The following is a 17,339-nucleotide window of genomic DNA, read 5'->3' as shown; positions in this document are numbered from 1 at the left end:
GTGGACGTAGCCTCAGTCAGAGATGGCGAAAGATGGTGATATTCATGGTAAGTGTAAGTGTTAGGCCTGAGCTTGCAGGCCCCGCTGGTTCAGAGACTTATCACCCGTGAACAAAGCAAGACAAACAGAGTTCAACCGGTTTTTAACTTGCACGCAAGGGAAGCCTGGTTGGAATCAGGCCCTTGGAGCTGAAAGTTCCTCCACCTGTTCCCAGCCAACCCCAAAGAACCAGTATTCCCTGCAGCCTTTATTCAGTGAACACACAAGCACCACCCATATGGCCATAAAAGGTTAAAACACTGCGTGTGCGACACGTGCGAGCACGTGTGTCTCTGTGTGTGACTTCCTGGTTACAACCGTTTTAACAACATCCCTGGTCATAAAAAGGGTCATCTCCCGCCACCCCTGTATACGGTTTAACCCCTTTAACGGTCCACCATATACAGGCGAGCTCCTAAACGGCAGGGAGTGAACATCCCTTACTAGATAAGAAAACCAGAACCTTCAGATGGAATGTGCCTGCAGTTAAACTCTTTAGCTATAACCTTCCCCACAACCCTACATGTGGGGGAGGAGAACAGAAGAATATCTAAACATGCAGTTTAAGGCAAGGTGTAAGGAGTGTAAAATCTTTCACAATCAGCTGTTTATCTTGTTGAAATCAGTCTGATAGAAACACAACGAGCAGCAGCACAGCTCAGCTAATCCCACTCTGTAACTCTGTACATAAAATCTATTGGAGCTTGTGATGTAGATTATTTTGGTTCTTTTTTGAGTCTTTGAGTCGATACACCTACTGAATCTCATGTTACCCCTGAATGTGATCACTTCTCTTTTAGGTGTGAGGGAAAGTTACCATTTAAAAAAAAATCATTTGCTTGAGTTTACTACATGCATTAGAATAAGTTTAAATAAAGTTTGCATTTCCTTTTATTAATATGTTTTTATTGTTATACAGTATTAAAATGACACAAGGTTCAGTAAACTTGACAACAAAACCAAACAAAAAAAACCTCCAACTGGTAGAAATGTTCTCTGAAGCGACGTTTTACTTCTGATTTTGCACATAAACAAGTTGAAGAATTGTTGTTAATATGGACCTTTTACCGCTTGGCAACATATATGTGCTGATTTGGCCTTCAAAGAGGTACACATGCTTACCATGAAGTCCACTAATTAACCTTAGGGAGAACTTGTAGGAGTTTTACTGTTCTGCTGTTTCTGAGAACATTCGTTTCTTTCTTTCTTTTGCGTTCTTAAAATATGTGGTAAAGGTGGCTCACAATTACCGGAAAGCATGAAGCCAAACTCACTATTAGAAAGCTTGTTTATGACTATAATTATCACTTCTATAGAGATTCATACATGCATGATATATAGTAATCATACCCAGCATCCACCAGGTTAGGGCTGGGCAGTGAGTCTGAGACTTTATTGAAAGGAAACATCTTTTACACTTAAAATTATGCCTGTTTAGTGTGTGACTAAAGCAAAACCCAACCCTAACCCTAGTTGACTCAATGATGAACTGGTGGATGATGGATGAACTATACAGCAGTTAACGATGCCTGAAGTACTCACATAAGTTTTAAATGTGTTCACACATGCAGCAGCTGCTTGGATGTCTTCTGTGGCAACAAAATGTACGTGAACGAATATGAAAGAGGACTGTCTGGTACGTCCTCAGGATGAGTTGCGGTAAAGGTCTCTTCAGGGCTCTGAGGCTGGTATTCATGAAAGCTATCAATTATACATATGCCCTGCTGGATCTGAAGATGTGATTGTGACTGCTGGTCCTCACCCTGCACTCTCAGGTTATATGAAGGGTTAGGAAATACATCATTTCCTGGAAAAGACAGAACGCCTGGCTGAGATGTGAGGCCTGTAGTGGGTAAAGTAAGGGGTGGCTGGAGTTTCTTCAGAAGCTTATTGTAGTAACCTTTGGGAGTCTGAGAGAAGGAAAAAGAAGGCATGTAGTCCTGGCCAACAACAGGCTGTGGTGCACTAAAATAATCATGCAGCTCCGGAACATCCCAGACCTCCCTGTAGTGTCTCTGATCAAAGTGAAGATGACGAACGGTATGTTCATCCTGAAAAATAAGGAAAATGACCTCACATTCACAGGAAAGACATCTGGATTATGATAGTGAAACCAATAAATAATTGATTAGTACAATAGAAGGATGTATAGATGTAGCATATTAGTCAGCCAAACACTCCTTGAATGGCTCCAGATGTGAGTCAGTACAAAGCATTTTAATTTGCTTGTTTACACGAAAAGAAATGAATTTTGTGGTATTAAAAGGAGAAAAAAAGACATTTTACTGATGCAAACATTTTAACTTGAGTTAAAGTTGTGTTTGGTACCGGAAACGAATTGGTTAGGTATTGTTAAGTGCCCCGTCAAAGTTATCCTTTAATGCAGTGGTTCCCAAACTTTTTTTTGTTTTACAAGAAAAATGTTCGCCCCCCTTCTCGCACGTGCACGTGCACACGCACACATCCTCCAACCACAAACACCCATATTTTGCTCCATTGCGGTTTATTTCACACTTCAAACATTTAGTAAACAATTAAGCAAATGCAAGTAATCTGCAATAAATCACAGGTAGTAATGAAATAAACTACTAACTCTTTTACGTTACGTCTGCACCTACACGGGTATTTTTGAAAACGCAGCTGTTTCGTCCACACGTAAACAGCGTTTCGAATCACCGAAAACGGAGATTTTTTAAAACTCAATTTTTCCGTTTACATGTGGACGAGGAATACAGAGTTCATCACACAGATAGAGACAAAATAGGGGAGACCGGGGATAGTTGTAACATTTCTGACATTTCTGTCTGTAAATTGGAGCTCTTTTAAGGTAGTGGATTCAAAATGTAATGCAAAGTATTTACATGTCTCTGCTATTAAATAGTGCAGTTATTTTCTCTGCAGCACAATTACTCATTGCATGATATGGTCTCAAACACGAAGAGTGAAATGTTACAATTAACCCCATAGTCTGGGTTAGTTGTAACATATCCTGGGGTAAAATGTAACACAATGAAATAAGGGTACTAACAAAACATTAACATGTAATCTTTGTTTATTCAACACATGAATGCACTTAGAGCCATTTATGTAGCTACGTGTGTGTGTGACAGAATGCAGAAATCTAGCTTTTGAACATATTCCAACCCCCCAAAAAAGACATATTATGGAATTTTCTGCAACTGAATATTTAATTAATTTTGGTTGGTCTTCCTTGAGTTTGGCCTCATTGGCTCAGTGGGCATTATAACCTACAACTCTTGCACCAATTTTGAACATAACAATGAAGCTGAAAAAATGTAGTTGTTCACCAGCATCGCAATTCCATTACTTTTTATCATGGCTTACCTTGGTGTGGTTTGCAGAGTGCTTCAGAAAGATGAGGAAATCTGTTTCTTGCACCCATCCTGACTTATTCCCACTATCAATACTTCCTACTGGTCCATCTCTGACACAGTGGTCTGCATAATGTATGTGTTGGAACATAAACAGTGGAGGAATTGTGTTGCCAATGGCATTAACCGCATATACAAAAGCGACCAGTGAACCTCTCTCTGCTGATGTCGTTGCCCCAACTTGTTTAATATAAGTTAAAGTAATAGTGTGGTAAGTTGTAACATCTGCATTATTGTTACAACTGACCCAGACTCCTATAGCCATGAACTAGCTAACATTACAGCCAACGGCTAAAACATTAGCACTAAAGACCTACACAGAATATATCCCCATAGACATACAAATAACATAATTTAAGTTTGATGAGTTTAACTGCAAAGCAGATAATGCTATTAAACATTGAAATAAAGTAGAAAAACTTACTTTTTGGCATACAAATTACTTTTTTTCATGTTAAATTGTCTGTGTTTGACGAAATGTGCTGATTTTTCACATGTGATAGCAGAACTGAGTTGGGCATGCACAGGATGAGTCACATCATTTGAAACTTAGCCCTGATTGGAGAAACTGGAAGTGTTACAACTGACCCACGTTATAACTATCCCCGGTCTCCCCTGCTGTTACTGTTAATCTGACTATCTGCAGGTTTTACACGCTTACATATAAACACGCAGTTACTGTCCTTCTATTTAGAAAGGCTGAGGCGTCGGGGTGTGATTATTTTACGTGTAGTTGTTTTTTTAATGTGTAATATTCAACATTGCAATCAATACATTTTTCAAAAAATGCCTCTCTGTGCACAATGGGTTTAAAAACATAAACAACTGTGGGATGCTGTTTGTCCGTGATTTGAAGAGCCCAGTGGTGCTCCTGACGAAGGGGAAACCAATTCTGCAGGGGAGACCTACCTCGTGCAGGTGAAACCAAAGAGCAGACATGCTTCACCATATTTTCTAGTCTTTGGCTTAGAATGAAGTTGGTTTGGAAACATATTCAGCTGTGCTTCATCTCCTGCTTTGCGTTTCTGTGGACGCTAGCCACGCATGCTAGCAGTGTCCAAGCGTTTTGTCTCCCCCCCCCCCCCAACGCAATGGCTCTGCGCCCCTCCTAGGGGCGGGCCCCACACTTTGGGAAGGTCTGCTTTAATGTGACAACTTACTGTTAGCCACTCAGTCAGCACTGGCTTCGGGATTGGAGGACAGACTTTGTGCTTGATGCTGTTGGGTTAAAAAATGAATATAAATAAATGGGGGGAAAATGAGAATGAGAAAAAGAGAGAGATTACAATGAAAATAAATGTGCATTGCTTACCATGCCCAGTGTCTATAGCAGATAATTGTGCTGACAGACAGAATAAGAAAAACTGCTCCCAGGGATATCAAGATCAGCATTATCAGTTGATCAGCTGGTGAAAACAATGAACCGCATCGAGTAAATCAAAGAAAATGACAAATGTTGACAGTCTTACTAAAGAAAATAGTCCATATGGGGAAATAATTAACCTACTCGGGGGATTCAAGGTGACATTGATGGATGAATTACCACAAAGTCCAAATGCTGTTGATGCTGTCACCGTGAAGGTGTACATACTGATGTTCAGGTTCTTTGCAGTGAGGCTGGTGGCTTCAGGATCATCTAAATCAACACAGAGTGACCGCCATTATTACAACATAAATACATGTTTACGATCATCGGGCAACACTGGAGACTTACTTTATTTATCTCAGTTACAAGCTAATCTTTGTGTGTGGAGAAACAAAACCAGGACTTTGTTATCAGTAGAGAAACTTAATAGTGTGATTAAGTGTGTCATCGTCCGAGTGCCAATCAATTTGTAAACAACTCGTCGGCAACATGTTCAGGTTACTGTAAAGGGTGCAAAAAAAATGGTGTCTAAGAATTTGGACATTTTTGGGGTGATTAGTGTGTGTCTGCAATCAATTCAAAAATTATTTTTAATGAATTATTGCATTCACAATCATGTTTAGCCTAAATCTACAGGCTGAGACCTCAAAAGGAGGCTTGTTTTGTTTTTAGACTACCACAAGGGGGCATTGTGTCCATTTGTTAAAACTTGTGTTATTAGCCATTTCCTGATGCAAATACTGGAAGAGGAAGGTCATCATATGCCAGGAGGTAAATACTAACAATGAATTAAACTTCAGCTAACAGAGCACCTATGAAAAAGTGCTGATCCTGTGCTTAATGTCCAGACTGAAATCATAGCTGGCCTGAGTGAGTATGCCTTCATACTGTACCTGTGCTCACGTTAAAAACATTCCCGCTCTTGTCCTGGTAGTAGAGAATATATCCATGGATGGAAGCAGTCTGCTTTTCCAGAGGTATGGGCTCCCAGGATACCTCAACAGCCGAGTCTTCCTGTTTGTATTTGAGTTTAAACAGCTCGACTCCTATTTCTGGAAAGATGTGACATGCATAAAATACACTGCTGATTGAACCATCGCATTTTGTGAGAAATCACTGAATCAGTCTTACTGGTCTCTCTGATGTAGCCCTTTCTTCTCTGTAGTAGCACCGCAGCTCCCTCAGTGCAGGCGTATATGGACAGCAGGTATCTCCGACCATCTTCAAAGTTCTCTGGAACAACAAAAGGAGCTGTGCTGAAACAGATGCAAATATGATCTGCAACAGTTTTGTAGGCAAAGATGAGGACGTACTTGAAAAAACTGTGGTATGAGTTCTGTTGGGAGGCACTTTCATCCACTCGAAGGTGCAATTACCGAAGACTGGACACCAGTCCACTATGTAGCCACAGCTGGCGTTAGGACTATCAGGCCAGGACAGGAAGAAGCTACCATTGCTGCCACTGATCCAGGAGGTCTTCACCTCGGATGTATCTGAAAAATGAGCCTCGTTAAAAAACAGTTTTACCCATGACTCTACATGAAAAATGAACATAGCAACTTTGAGATCATCCATTGTTTTTATGACCTGACTGAAGCAGAGTGTCCCACTCCAAGGACTCTTAGACTCTAAAGCAAGGAGGTGCCCCCTTATGGGCATTAGAAAGAATGCAGTGCAATTTTTAGGGGATTTGGCTTCCCTTTTAAGATGAGGCCAGAATTTCTATACTCTTCATGAATCACTATTTGTAAACTTATAATATATTACATTATTTGAGCAGGGAAATTAATTTGTCAAATTCTGCATTTGTTTTGAAAACCATTTGCTTACAGGCAAATGTACTTTTAAGGCATTTAGCTTCCCTTTGCAGACCAATAAAATGTGCAAAAATGTACATACTCACCATGACTTGGACATATAGAATATAAACACAACAATTACAAATTTGTATACTTATAATAGATATAATCTCAATCATGTGATCATGAAAACTGCTATTCCTTTTCTGCATGAGTTTGGAAAACCTTTTGCTTACAGCCTTCTGCACAGATTAGATAAAATCAAACCTCTTCCCCAAATGGAAATCAAAGTGAGCTTATCTGTAATGTGTGGTGCTCTGTTAGCTTCATACCTAGATTGCTGCGGGGGATGATGATGGTCGATGGTGATGAGCTGCCGTTTATGTTTCTAGCCGTGACAGTGACCATGTACTCCTCACTGGGGTCCAGCGTGAGTGTAAGACTGTGATTGCTTCTGGACACGTTGGTTTGGTTTGACTGATTTTTGTCTTTGGTCTTTGCCCAGGACACTTTGTAGTCAAAGATTTCTCCATGGCTCTGATTGGTCAGTGGCACCTGTGGAGACGTAACATCAAGACCTGAAATGGTAACAGTGTCCTCTGAAACATCACTTTCTAACTGTATAAGTTGTTGCACTGATATTTTTAAATACGTTTATTAAAATATATTTTTCCCACATAAGTTTATTAATATTTAGTATTGCTTTACAGACTAGCTGTAAGTAAAAGTGTATTTTTTAATTCCACTGGTGACCACTTGAAACTGAGTCAGTTTCCAGACTTAGTGACTTTAAAAAAACACTTTGTAAAAGCCAACTTGGACTCACCTTCCAGGAGATTACAGTCTGGTCTGCCTTCACCTTCATCCACACGTCAAGAGCATCTGGAACTGTGGTGCAACCAGACAAACGACATCTGTTACATTCACACATTTTTAAAGTCTTTTCTCTTAAAAAACAAAAAACAAAAACAACTTACCATCACCCTTCGTGCAGATTTTGACACTATTGCTCCAGTCACCCCATTTCCAGAAATGCTGTGATGTTCCACATCGGACCCTCACGTCATAGTCCCAGTGTGGTATCAAGTCCTTGATGACTGCAGCTGTGAGGCCAACTCCAATGTTTTCAGTCTGGTAAACCTACAAGGACAAGAATTATGTTAGCTGACTTCAGTGAAGACTTTTACTTTGAAAAGCCAATACCTTAGCCTCCTTTTTAATCTACTCACTTTGGTATTAGAGTTTCCATCACTGACATCTACTTGGCATGTGATGTTGAGATTACTGTACTTCTTCACAGTCCAGCTCCATTTCAGACTGATGTTTCTGGGGTTCACAGTTGAAGCTGCCACTTTGTCTGGAGCAACCATGTGCACTAAAACAAGAGATCACAACAATCAGCTGATCTTAAAGATTAAGAATAGCCTTTTTCCCCTCGTTTTTTCCAAAGTTTTACCTCTTTTGGTCAGGTCCACCCTGTCATGGAGCTCGAGCTTTCCCAGAGGATTAGTGACTGTTAAGGTCCAGTTCCTCTCAGCAGCATCCAGCTCCACTTTTTGCGAGCATTTACCCAATTGATGCATTGGTCCAATGTTGCATGGGCTAAAATGTAAAAATATACACTGCTTAAATATTAACAACAACACAGAGGCACAAACATACAAAACAATATAAAATCAGGAATGGGGGAAAACAGTTTTTCACAAGTCTACTTAGCTGAAAGCAGTGCTGTTGTAGACCATTGCTATCAAGTTAAAGTGCCAAAAATTGCACTTTGGCCATTTTTAACACATCAAGTTAACACATCAAGTTAAAGCTACTGTCAGCTATTCCCTTTTCACAAGGGGTTACCAGAGCAGGTACCCCTGTGTTTTGATTTGGAAGACTTTTATACTGGATGCCTTTCATACTGCAACTGAAGAGGAAATTTGTATCTCTTCCTGAAATCAAACCAGTGGCCTTTATACTATTTAAAAAAAAATTGGCCTAAAGTTTTCAAAAATGACCCGTGGAACTGAATCTTTGGCTTGTCTTTATTTGTTGATGCATAAATTCATTATTGCTGTTTCAGTTTATTATCATTTTTAAATTACAACTCACATTAAAAATGATTTTATCCAGAGAAGAAAATAAAAGCCTTTTGGGTGCATCTGACCATCATGTTGATATCAAGCCATTTCCAAAATAAGTCAAATTATCTGTTTTATTATTGATTCATCTTCAATCTAAACGCCAACTGCGTACTGTAAGTTTGGGGACTCTGCTACAACAACATAAAACATTTTAATAGATGAAGTTAAATATTACAGTCATGTAATGACGTTTGTTGCTTAACTGCGTAACAGGCTTGTCAGATAATTTGAAACAAATCATAGAAATTAAACAAAGTCAAACATGAAAAATGAAAAACCACTAAAGGCAGGTAGGTACCATTCAGATCTACAGATAAGATTAACACAAAAGAGGTTGGCACCTCGAGATTTATCATTTTTACTGTTTCTACTCTTCTGTATGTATGTTACTAACAAGCTGCAAAAATGTTTCAGGAGCAAGGTTATAGCAGCGTGCAGTTATTAAATTATTAATTTTTATTTTAAAGAATCCTGATAGATGTTTGATTCTCTTTGTGACTATTAATCACAGTGAGAATAAGGAAGAAATGCTTTAAAACACACACACACACACACACACACACACACACACACACACACACACACACACACACACACACACACACACAGTGAAGTCTGGTCAGTTTTAGAAAGACCATTCTCCCACACAGTGAACTTTCCCAGTATGAACTACGGGTAGGTTTTTTTTCCCAGTTTATATTTCAGTGCTTTCAAGGTTTAAATTTGGCAGTGAGCCATGATCTTCCGACCTCTGCTACATTTGAACAGGGGTTCCTAATAAAGTGCCGAGTGAATCAGTGAATCCTTTGAAGTTGTCAGATTACATTTTATTTACTTGTTTATAAGTAAACAAGTAAATTGCTTCCATAGTGAACCCTGTGGTTGTATTATACCTTCCATGAAGCTGGTATTTTCTTCTGACTATGGCAAGTTCCTCCATTTTCCTTCCTATATTCCAAAAACAATCGACAGATTCCAGATCCCGGGTTTCACACTGAAGATCACTGTCACCAGGGGGGTCTAAATTTATGGCAAATACCAAGAAAAAACCATAAGAACCAGCAATCTGTATTTAGAAGATAAATTTAAAAAAAAAAAACAAAACCATCATCTCAACCTGCTGCTTCATACTTACAGCCAGCGTGAAAACTGGCTCCACTGATGTCTCCTTTGGTTGTTTCACATATTACATCACTCCAGTTTTCTGATTGTTGTTCCAGGTGGACAGTCAGGGCATGCACATGTTCACTGATCTTTTTTTCCATGCCTTTATACCCATTTACATACATTCTCCTGAAACCTTTTCCTTCTGGCACAATGCAGCAGAATGTGGCTCTGCTGCCTACTTCAAGTATTTTATCCTTTGGGAAAACTGATATTTCTGCTGGGCTTTGCATCCCTGCCAAACAACAACAATGAGGCATAATAAGCACAACTGTAAAATGTGTAAGAATTATGAAAATCTAAATGATTTGAATTCAACAATAACCAGGTAGTGTCTTCTGCATCCATGGGCTTGATTGGTTGTTGTATTGGGACCTGAGCCGGACTGAATGGCGAGCACACTGCGATGGTAAATGGGAAGTCCATTTCCAGGAATGAGTAGATCCTATCTGTGCAGGTGCCACAACAACTTCACCCTACAACATTATCATAAACACATTAGAGCAACAGTTCTTTGTTTGGAGGCTACAGAAGTGAGGATTATAGTTACCCATAATAATCTCTTACATTGTGTTCAGGTTTGTCTGCTATGAGAAGCTGCAGCTCGTACACGAGCCCATCTCGTATCACAGAGCAAGAAGGGTCATCTTCCCACTTTAACAGGAGTGTCTGATCGTTGTGGGCAAGAGTTACATTCTGAGGTCCACAACACAACACACCTAAAGGAGAAATTCCATGTTTAAAGTGGAACACTGAACGAGTCTTAAGCTTAAAAACATAATTGTTGGGCTATTTGAACAGCAGTCAGTAAAGACACAGGATAGTGGTGCCAATAGCGTTACACTTTTCTCAGTACCGATGCTCTGTTAAAGCCTCTGGTTTCTAGTAATGTCACCTTTAGTGCTGTTACCTTTATCAGTGGCAATCCACTTCTTGGATATGATACTACTAGTCATTTCCAAATCAAAACACTCCTTAAACTCATAAAATAAAACAAACACTGAGCCACCACTGCGAGTTAAAAACCAGTGTGGCTTTTCTCCTGGGTGCTACAATAAAGTTTAACACCCTTAAAAAATTACTGTACTGTATACGGTCCTTATATTCCGTGAAACAATATTTGCTCTTCTGCGAACCTAGAACTGGATCTAATATTTGAATCTGCAGCTACTTTTTTTTTTTTTACACTTTTTCTCTCAGATCAATCTTCTGATTTACAATCTTCTTGACAAGACTGCTCAAAGACATTTTATATCTATTAAAGGATGATACCACAGACCTTTATGGCAGGGTAATTAAACTACTACTTAAAAAGCAGTCACTTGACCCAGCTAATTATTATAGGCCATTTTCTTTTTCAGAAATTCTTGAAAAAGGTTGTTAAACAGCTAATAATTTATCTGCAAAGGAACAATTTATATGAAGAGTTTCAGGTAGGATTTAGAATTCATCACAGTGCAGAAGCTGCTAGGCTACTGCTGACCGTAACATTTTATCACAGGGATTAGAGCACGCTGTAGGTATTACAGGTACTGCACTGCAGTGGTTTGAATTAGTGGTGTGCGGATCGATATTGAAATATCGATTCTTCCGATACCAGTAATTTACAGGGAGTGCAGAATTATTAGGCAAATGAGTATTTTGTCCACATCATCCTCTTCATGCATGTTGTCTTACTCCAAGCTGTATAGGATCGAAAGCCTACTACCAATTAAGCATATTAGGTGATGTGCATCTCTGTAATGAGAAGGGGTGTGGTCTAATGACATCAACACCCTATATCAGGTGCGCATAATTATTAGGCAACGTCCTTTCCTTTGGCAAAATGGGTCAAAAGAAGGACTTGACAGGCTCAGAAAAGTCAAAAATAGTGAGATATCTTGCAGAGGGATGCAGCAGTCTCAAAATTGCAAAGCTTCTGCAGCGTGATCATCGAACAATCAAGCGTTTCATTCAAAATAGTCAACAGGGTCGCAAGAAGAGTGTGGAAAAACCAAGGCGCAAAATAACTGCCCATGAACTGAGAAAAGTCAAGCGTGCAGCTGCCAAGATGCCACTTGCCAGCAGTTTGGCCATATTTCAGAGCTGCAACATCACTGGAGTGCCCAAAAGCACAAGGTGTGCAATACTCAGAGACATGGCCAAGGTAAGAAAGGCTGAAAGACGACCACCACTGAACAAGACACACAAGCTGAAACGTCAAGACTGGGCCAAGAAATATCTCAAGACTGGTTTTTCTAAGGTTTTATGGACTGATGAAATGAGAGTGAGTCTTGATGGGCCAGATGGATGGGCCCGTGGCTGGATTGGTAAAGGGCAGAGAGATCCAGTCTGACTCAGACGCCAGCAAGGTGGAGGTGGAGTACTGGTTTGGGCTGGTATCATCAAAGATGAGCTTGTGGGGCCTTTTCGGGTTGAGGATGGAGTCAAGCTCAACTCCCAGTCCTACTGCCAGTTTCTGGAAGACACCTTCTTCAAGCAGTGGTACAGGAAGAAGTCTGCATCCTTCAAGAAAAACATGATTTTCATGCAGGACAATGCTCCATCACACGCGTCCAAGTACTCCACAGCGTGGCTGGCAAGAAAGGGTATAAAAGAAGAAAAACTAATGACATGGCCTCCTTGTTCACCTGATCTGAACCCCATTGAGAACCTGTGGTCCATCATCAAATGTGAGATTTACAAGGAGGGAAAACAGTACACCTCTCTGAACAGTGTCTGGGAGGCTGTGGTTGCTGCTGCATGCAATGTTGATGGTGGACAGATGAAAACACTGACAGAATCCATGGATGGCAGGCTTTTGAGTGTCCTTGCAAAGAAAGGTGGCTATATTGGTCGCTGATTTGTTTTTGTTTTGTTTTTGAATGTCAGAAATGTATAATTGTGAATGTGGAGATGTTATATTGGTTTCACTGGTAAAAATCAATAATTGAAATGGGTATATATTTGTTTTTTGTTAAGTTGCCTAATAATTATGCACAGTAATAGTCACCTGCACACACAGATATCCCCCTAAAATAGCTAAAACTAAAAACAAACTAAAAACTACTTCCACAAACATTCAGCTTTGATATTAATGAGTTTTTTGGGTTCATTGAGAACATGGTTGTTGTTCAATAATAAAATGATTCCTCAAAAATACAACTTGCCTAATAATTCTGCACTCCCTGTATGCTCTAGAATCAATTTTCATATTAAAATATCGATATTTTAGTACTTTGGGGTAAATTTGTAGTTTTTCATTAACAGGAACAAAGTGGAAAGAAACTATATCATTCGGATTGTCTAAATTGGAAGGAACTATTTCCTCTTACACCTTTCATAGTCATGTGCAAAACACAGCTGTATAAATGTGTCCAGCCCCTGGCGTGCGCACTCACAACAATGGCTGAGCATAAATGGAGTCATGTGTGCACGTATTTTACCTCCACAAACGGCCGAGGCGCGGTTTGCGATACATGTGGCAAGACAGTGACGTGTTGTGGCAACACCACTAACCTCGTCAAACACCTGAGAGTAAATCACATCACAGAATATGACGAGCTTATGTTGAGGCGAACTGAAGAGGAGGAGAGGGACAGGTGCTGCTAGGGCGAGACAGACGTCTCTCAGGACTCCCTGAGAGACGTCTGTCTCTCAACATGTTCAAATAGGGCACAACTTCAGGTTTTTTATTTCTACATGATAATTCTACATTATTAAGCAATAAAAAAAGTAGTCTGATGTCCTGCAATAATTATGAAGTTATATTATTACAATTACATAATACAATTATATATTGTATTATGAAATACAATGAAACATTACGTTTTTGTACAGAGTATCGGTATCGGATCAGTATCGTCGATACCACCCTGACTTTTACTTGGTATCGGATCAAAAAGGAAATCAGTGGTATCTCACATCACTAGTTTGAATCATATCTGTTTAACAGACTGCAGTCTGTTCGCGTAAATGGAGAGTCCTCTTCACACACTAATAATTATGGAGTTCCACAGGGTTCAGTGCTAGGACAAATTCTGTTTACATTATACATGCTTCCCTTATCATCAGAAGGCATAGCATACATTTTCACTGCAACTTTATCTGTCCATGAAGCCAGATAACATACGCAAATTAGTTAAACTGCATGAATGTTTTAAATACATAAAGACCTGGATGGCCTCTAACTTTTTGCTTCTAAATTCAGATAAAGCTGAGGTTATTGTACTTGGCCCTGAAAATATGGTAGCTAACCAGATGCTTGATCAGGATGGCATTACTTTGGCCTCCAGTAACACTGTGAGGAACCTTGGAGTTGTTTTTAACCAGGATACCGTATGTTTTGCAATGTGCATATTATAACACAAATATAACTAATTTGTAGGACTGCTTTATTCAATTTAGGCGATATCCCTAAAAATAAAAATATCCTGTCTCAGAGTGACGCTGAAAAACTAGTTTATGCATTAATTACTTCCAGGCTGGACTACTGTAATTCATTATTATCAGGATGTCTGACAGACTGACGGGGACTAGAATGAGAGAGCATATTTCTCCTATACTGACTTCCCTTCATTGGCTTCCTGTTAAATCCAGAATTGAGTTCAAAATCCTGCTCCTCACAAACAAGGTCTTGAATAATCAAACCCCATCTTATCTTAATGAGCTTATAGTACCATATCACCCCTTTGACTACGATGACCTGGATGACTGAGAACCTTCACAGACATCACCCCATTAAAGCACTTCAGGCTTACTTGTGGTTCCTAGAATATAGGATGGGAGGAAGGGCCTTCAGTTTTCAGGCCCCTCTTCTATGGAACCAGCTTCCAGTTTGGATTCAGGAGACAAATATAATCTCTACTTTTAAGATTAGGCTTAAAACTTTATTTTTTACTAAAGCCTATAGTTAGGGCTGGATCAGGTGACCCTGAATTTATCACCCAGTTATGCTGCAAGCTGCGGGACTTCCCATGATGCACTAAGTGTTTCTTCTTTAGACACTATGTGTTTATACACCACGGTACATTAAATGCAGTACTTATTATTGTGTAGCTCTCTTCCATAGAATATGTTTGTCCTGTCTTTCTGCCCTAACCCCCAAAGGTTGGGGTCATTTGCCTTGTTCTGTCAGAGGTTTCGTCCTGACCAAAAGAGTTTTTTCTTTCCAGTGTCACCAAGTGCTTATTCATGAGGGAATTGGATTGGATTGAACTGAATATGAGTCTTTGTGGATCATCCATACACACTGATAACCTTCTTGTCCAAATGTGATCACTTCTGGTTTCAGCATGAACATGGTGATGGCCAAAATGCCGGAGTACAAAACTTGCTCTTATAGATTACATGGTGGCTCCATCAAACTTGTATCTGTGTCAGCTTGTTATGTGCTCACTGAAGTAGATTGATCTTAAGTAAATATAAACATCTCTTAAATCTTAATATGCTAAGCAATCTGACATAGCAATGTAGAGCTTTCTGGTTCTGTGTTAAACATCCATTCCTGTGCATCTTTTTGTTTTTAAATTCTTTGTGGGAGGAACTCAGAGGGCACAGGAAGTGTAAAACTGGGCAATGACAGCTCTGCTCTACTTCTGCACTTAAGATGTTATGCAAGAGAAGATGGGGAATTAGCATGTGATTGCCTGCATTAAGTGTGAGGATAAAAAGCAAGATAAAAAGAAAAGCCATGATGCAATCATGTGATGTTGTACAATCAATACAGCTAACTGATACTCATGATAGCAGCACAGTGTTAGGATGATGTGTAACTGGACACAGAGCAAGTCATATTATTTATAAAACATTTTCATGAATAATTCTCTAAAATCCAGCCACAGCACAAACAAGGTCAACAAGTTCACACAAACTAGTGAAAGTAATTACTAAATGATACCTCGGCTTTGTTCTTCAGCTCAGTGATGCTAGTTCAATGCAAACTGTGCATGATATCGATAACACTATTACTCAAAGCCAACCAATTTTCTTTGGAATTCCTGAGGAAAATGATGATGAGGAAAATAATATAATTTACACACACATATAAAAATAGTTAAAGACAACATTTATAACACCCACTTATAATCAAATAATCTCAAATCACTCAATCAACGAGATGATGTAGACACACTCCAAAGTCCCTGAAAATGAGTTGCACCTCCACTGTTGCATGCTGATGTAAATTAAGCTTGACCAGTAAAAAAAGACTCCACATAAAAATGATCTTGTATGCACAGGCAGCTGAAACACAGCATCTGAAATCAATATTTCTTGGCTTTATTAAACATATCAGATACCTTTCATACCTGTAGATTATCAAAGGTAAGATGACGACATACTCACCGTTTTCTTGTCCATCTTGTGTACTTTTTCCGAAGAGTGAGAGCAATAACAACCATGCAATCATTATCATAATAATCGTGATGATCCTCTTGTGTAGAACTGTTTATTTCTTGACAGAAAAAACTGTCATGAATCAAGTCGAGTTGTTGTGATAGCTATGGCAATTAACATCCGCTCGAAGGTGGTTGAAAAGCAGATTTCTGTTTGATGACTGACACAGACAGCAGGCAAATGTCACTGTCTGTGTCAGGTTACTTCCTGTAGCCTGCCTTCCTCCATAAACACAGTTTAGAAGTGCATTTGAGTTACACTGTTCTAAAAAATAGTAATGTCAAATTATTTTACTGTGTATTTTACAGTTGTGTGTTTTTCTAGAATATCATTACATTTACATAAGTAGACTGTGATCTGACACAGTCTACTTATGTAAATGTAAAATAACATAACATCACTGTAAATGTAATAAAACACAGTTTACTTGTTTTGTAAATATATTTTGTTGTACATATGCATATTTAGATTGTTAAAATACATTCACAAATGTATCATGATTTCACAAATGTATGTCTGTTATTTGAAAGATTGAACTGTTGAATTCAAATTTAATGCTATGGAAAAGTATATAACATGAGCCCTATAAGCTTGTGTTACATCACATAAGTATTATTATCATTGCTAGTTAGGGCGTTCGTGGCTCAAGAGTTGGCAGTTCGCCTTGTGATCAGAAGGTTGCCGGTTTGCGCACCGGCTCGGACGCTCTCCGTCGTTGTGTCCGTGGTCAAGACTCTTCACCTACCGCCTATGGCCAAAGAGGCCGATGGTGCGATATGGCAGCCTCGCCTCTGTCAGTCTGTCCCAGGGCATGCAATCAGTTATTATTTAAACCAACTGTTAACTGTATATTTCTGTACATTTACGTATTATGATTGTTGTTTATAGGTAATTTCATTGTTTGATCACGTAAAAATGTTCCTAATTTAATGTCTAAAAGCACTTGGAAAAGGCAGAATCCCATGTCAAATTAGCGCAACAAACTCTATTTTCATTACTGAAAATAACCGTATTTTTATGGGACAGTTATTTTTTGTTATTTTACGGTCGTATTTTGGCGCCCCAGCTGCTG

General features: G+C 39.2%; 1 protein-coding gene across 1 annotated transcript; it reads right to left on the bottom strand.

Moving 5' to 3' along the window:
* Nucleotides 1–1,598: 1,598 nt before the first annotated feature.
* On the bottom strand, nucleotides 1,599–16,280 carry LOC146628577 (leukemia inhibitory factor receptor-like). Its single transcript, XM_085357922.1, has 17 exons — nucleotides 16,217–16,280; nucleotides 10,460–10,611; nucleotides 10,212–10,368; nucleotides 9,864–10,112; nucleotides 9,622–9,748; nucleotides 8,053–8,198; nucleotides 7,826–7,971; nucleotides 7,574–7,727; nucleotides 7,423–7,484; nucleotides 6,929–7,151; nucleotides 6,111–6,290; nucleotides 5,929–6,030; nucleotides 5,691–5,849; nucleotides 4,939–5,067; nucleotides 4,744–4,837; nucleotides 4,592–4,649; nucleotides 1,599–2,090 (listed from the first exon to the last, which is right to left on the bottom strand). The coding sequence occupies exons 1-17, from the start codon at nucleotides 16,278–16,280 to the stop codon at nucleotides 1,599–1,601; spliced, it is 2,694 nt and encodes an 897-aa protein (XP_085214048.1).
* Nucleotides 16,281–17,339: the final 1,059 nt, after the last annotated feature.

This window comes from Diplotaxodon limnothrissa, linkage group LG7, assembly GCF_057381915.1.
Source record: "Diplotaxodon limnothrissa isolate DT_005_m linkage group LG7, D_limnothrissa_male_GT1.1, whole genome shotgun sequence".
In the NCBI taxonomy this organism is placed as follows: domain Eukaryota; kingdom Metazoa; phylum Chordata; class Actinopteri; order Cichliformes; family Cichlidae; genus Diplotaxodon; species Diplotaxodon limnothrissa.
This window is presented reverse-complemented; position numbering and strand designations above follow the sequence as displayed.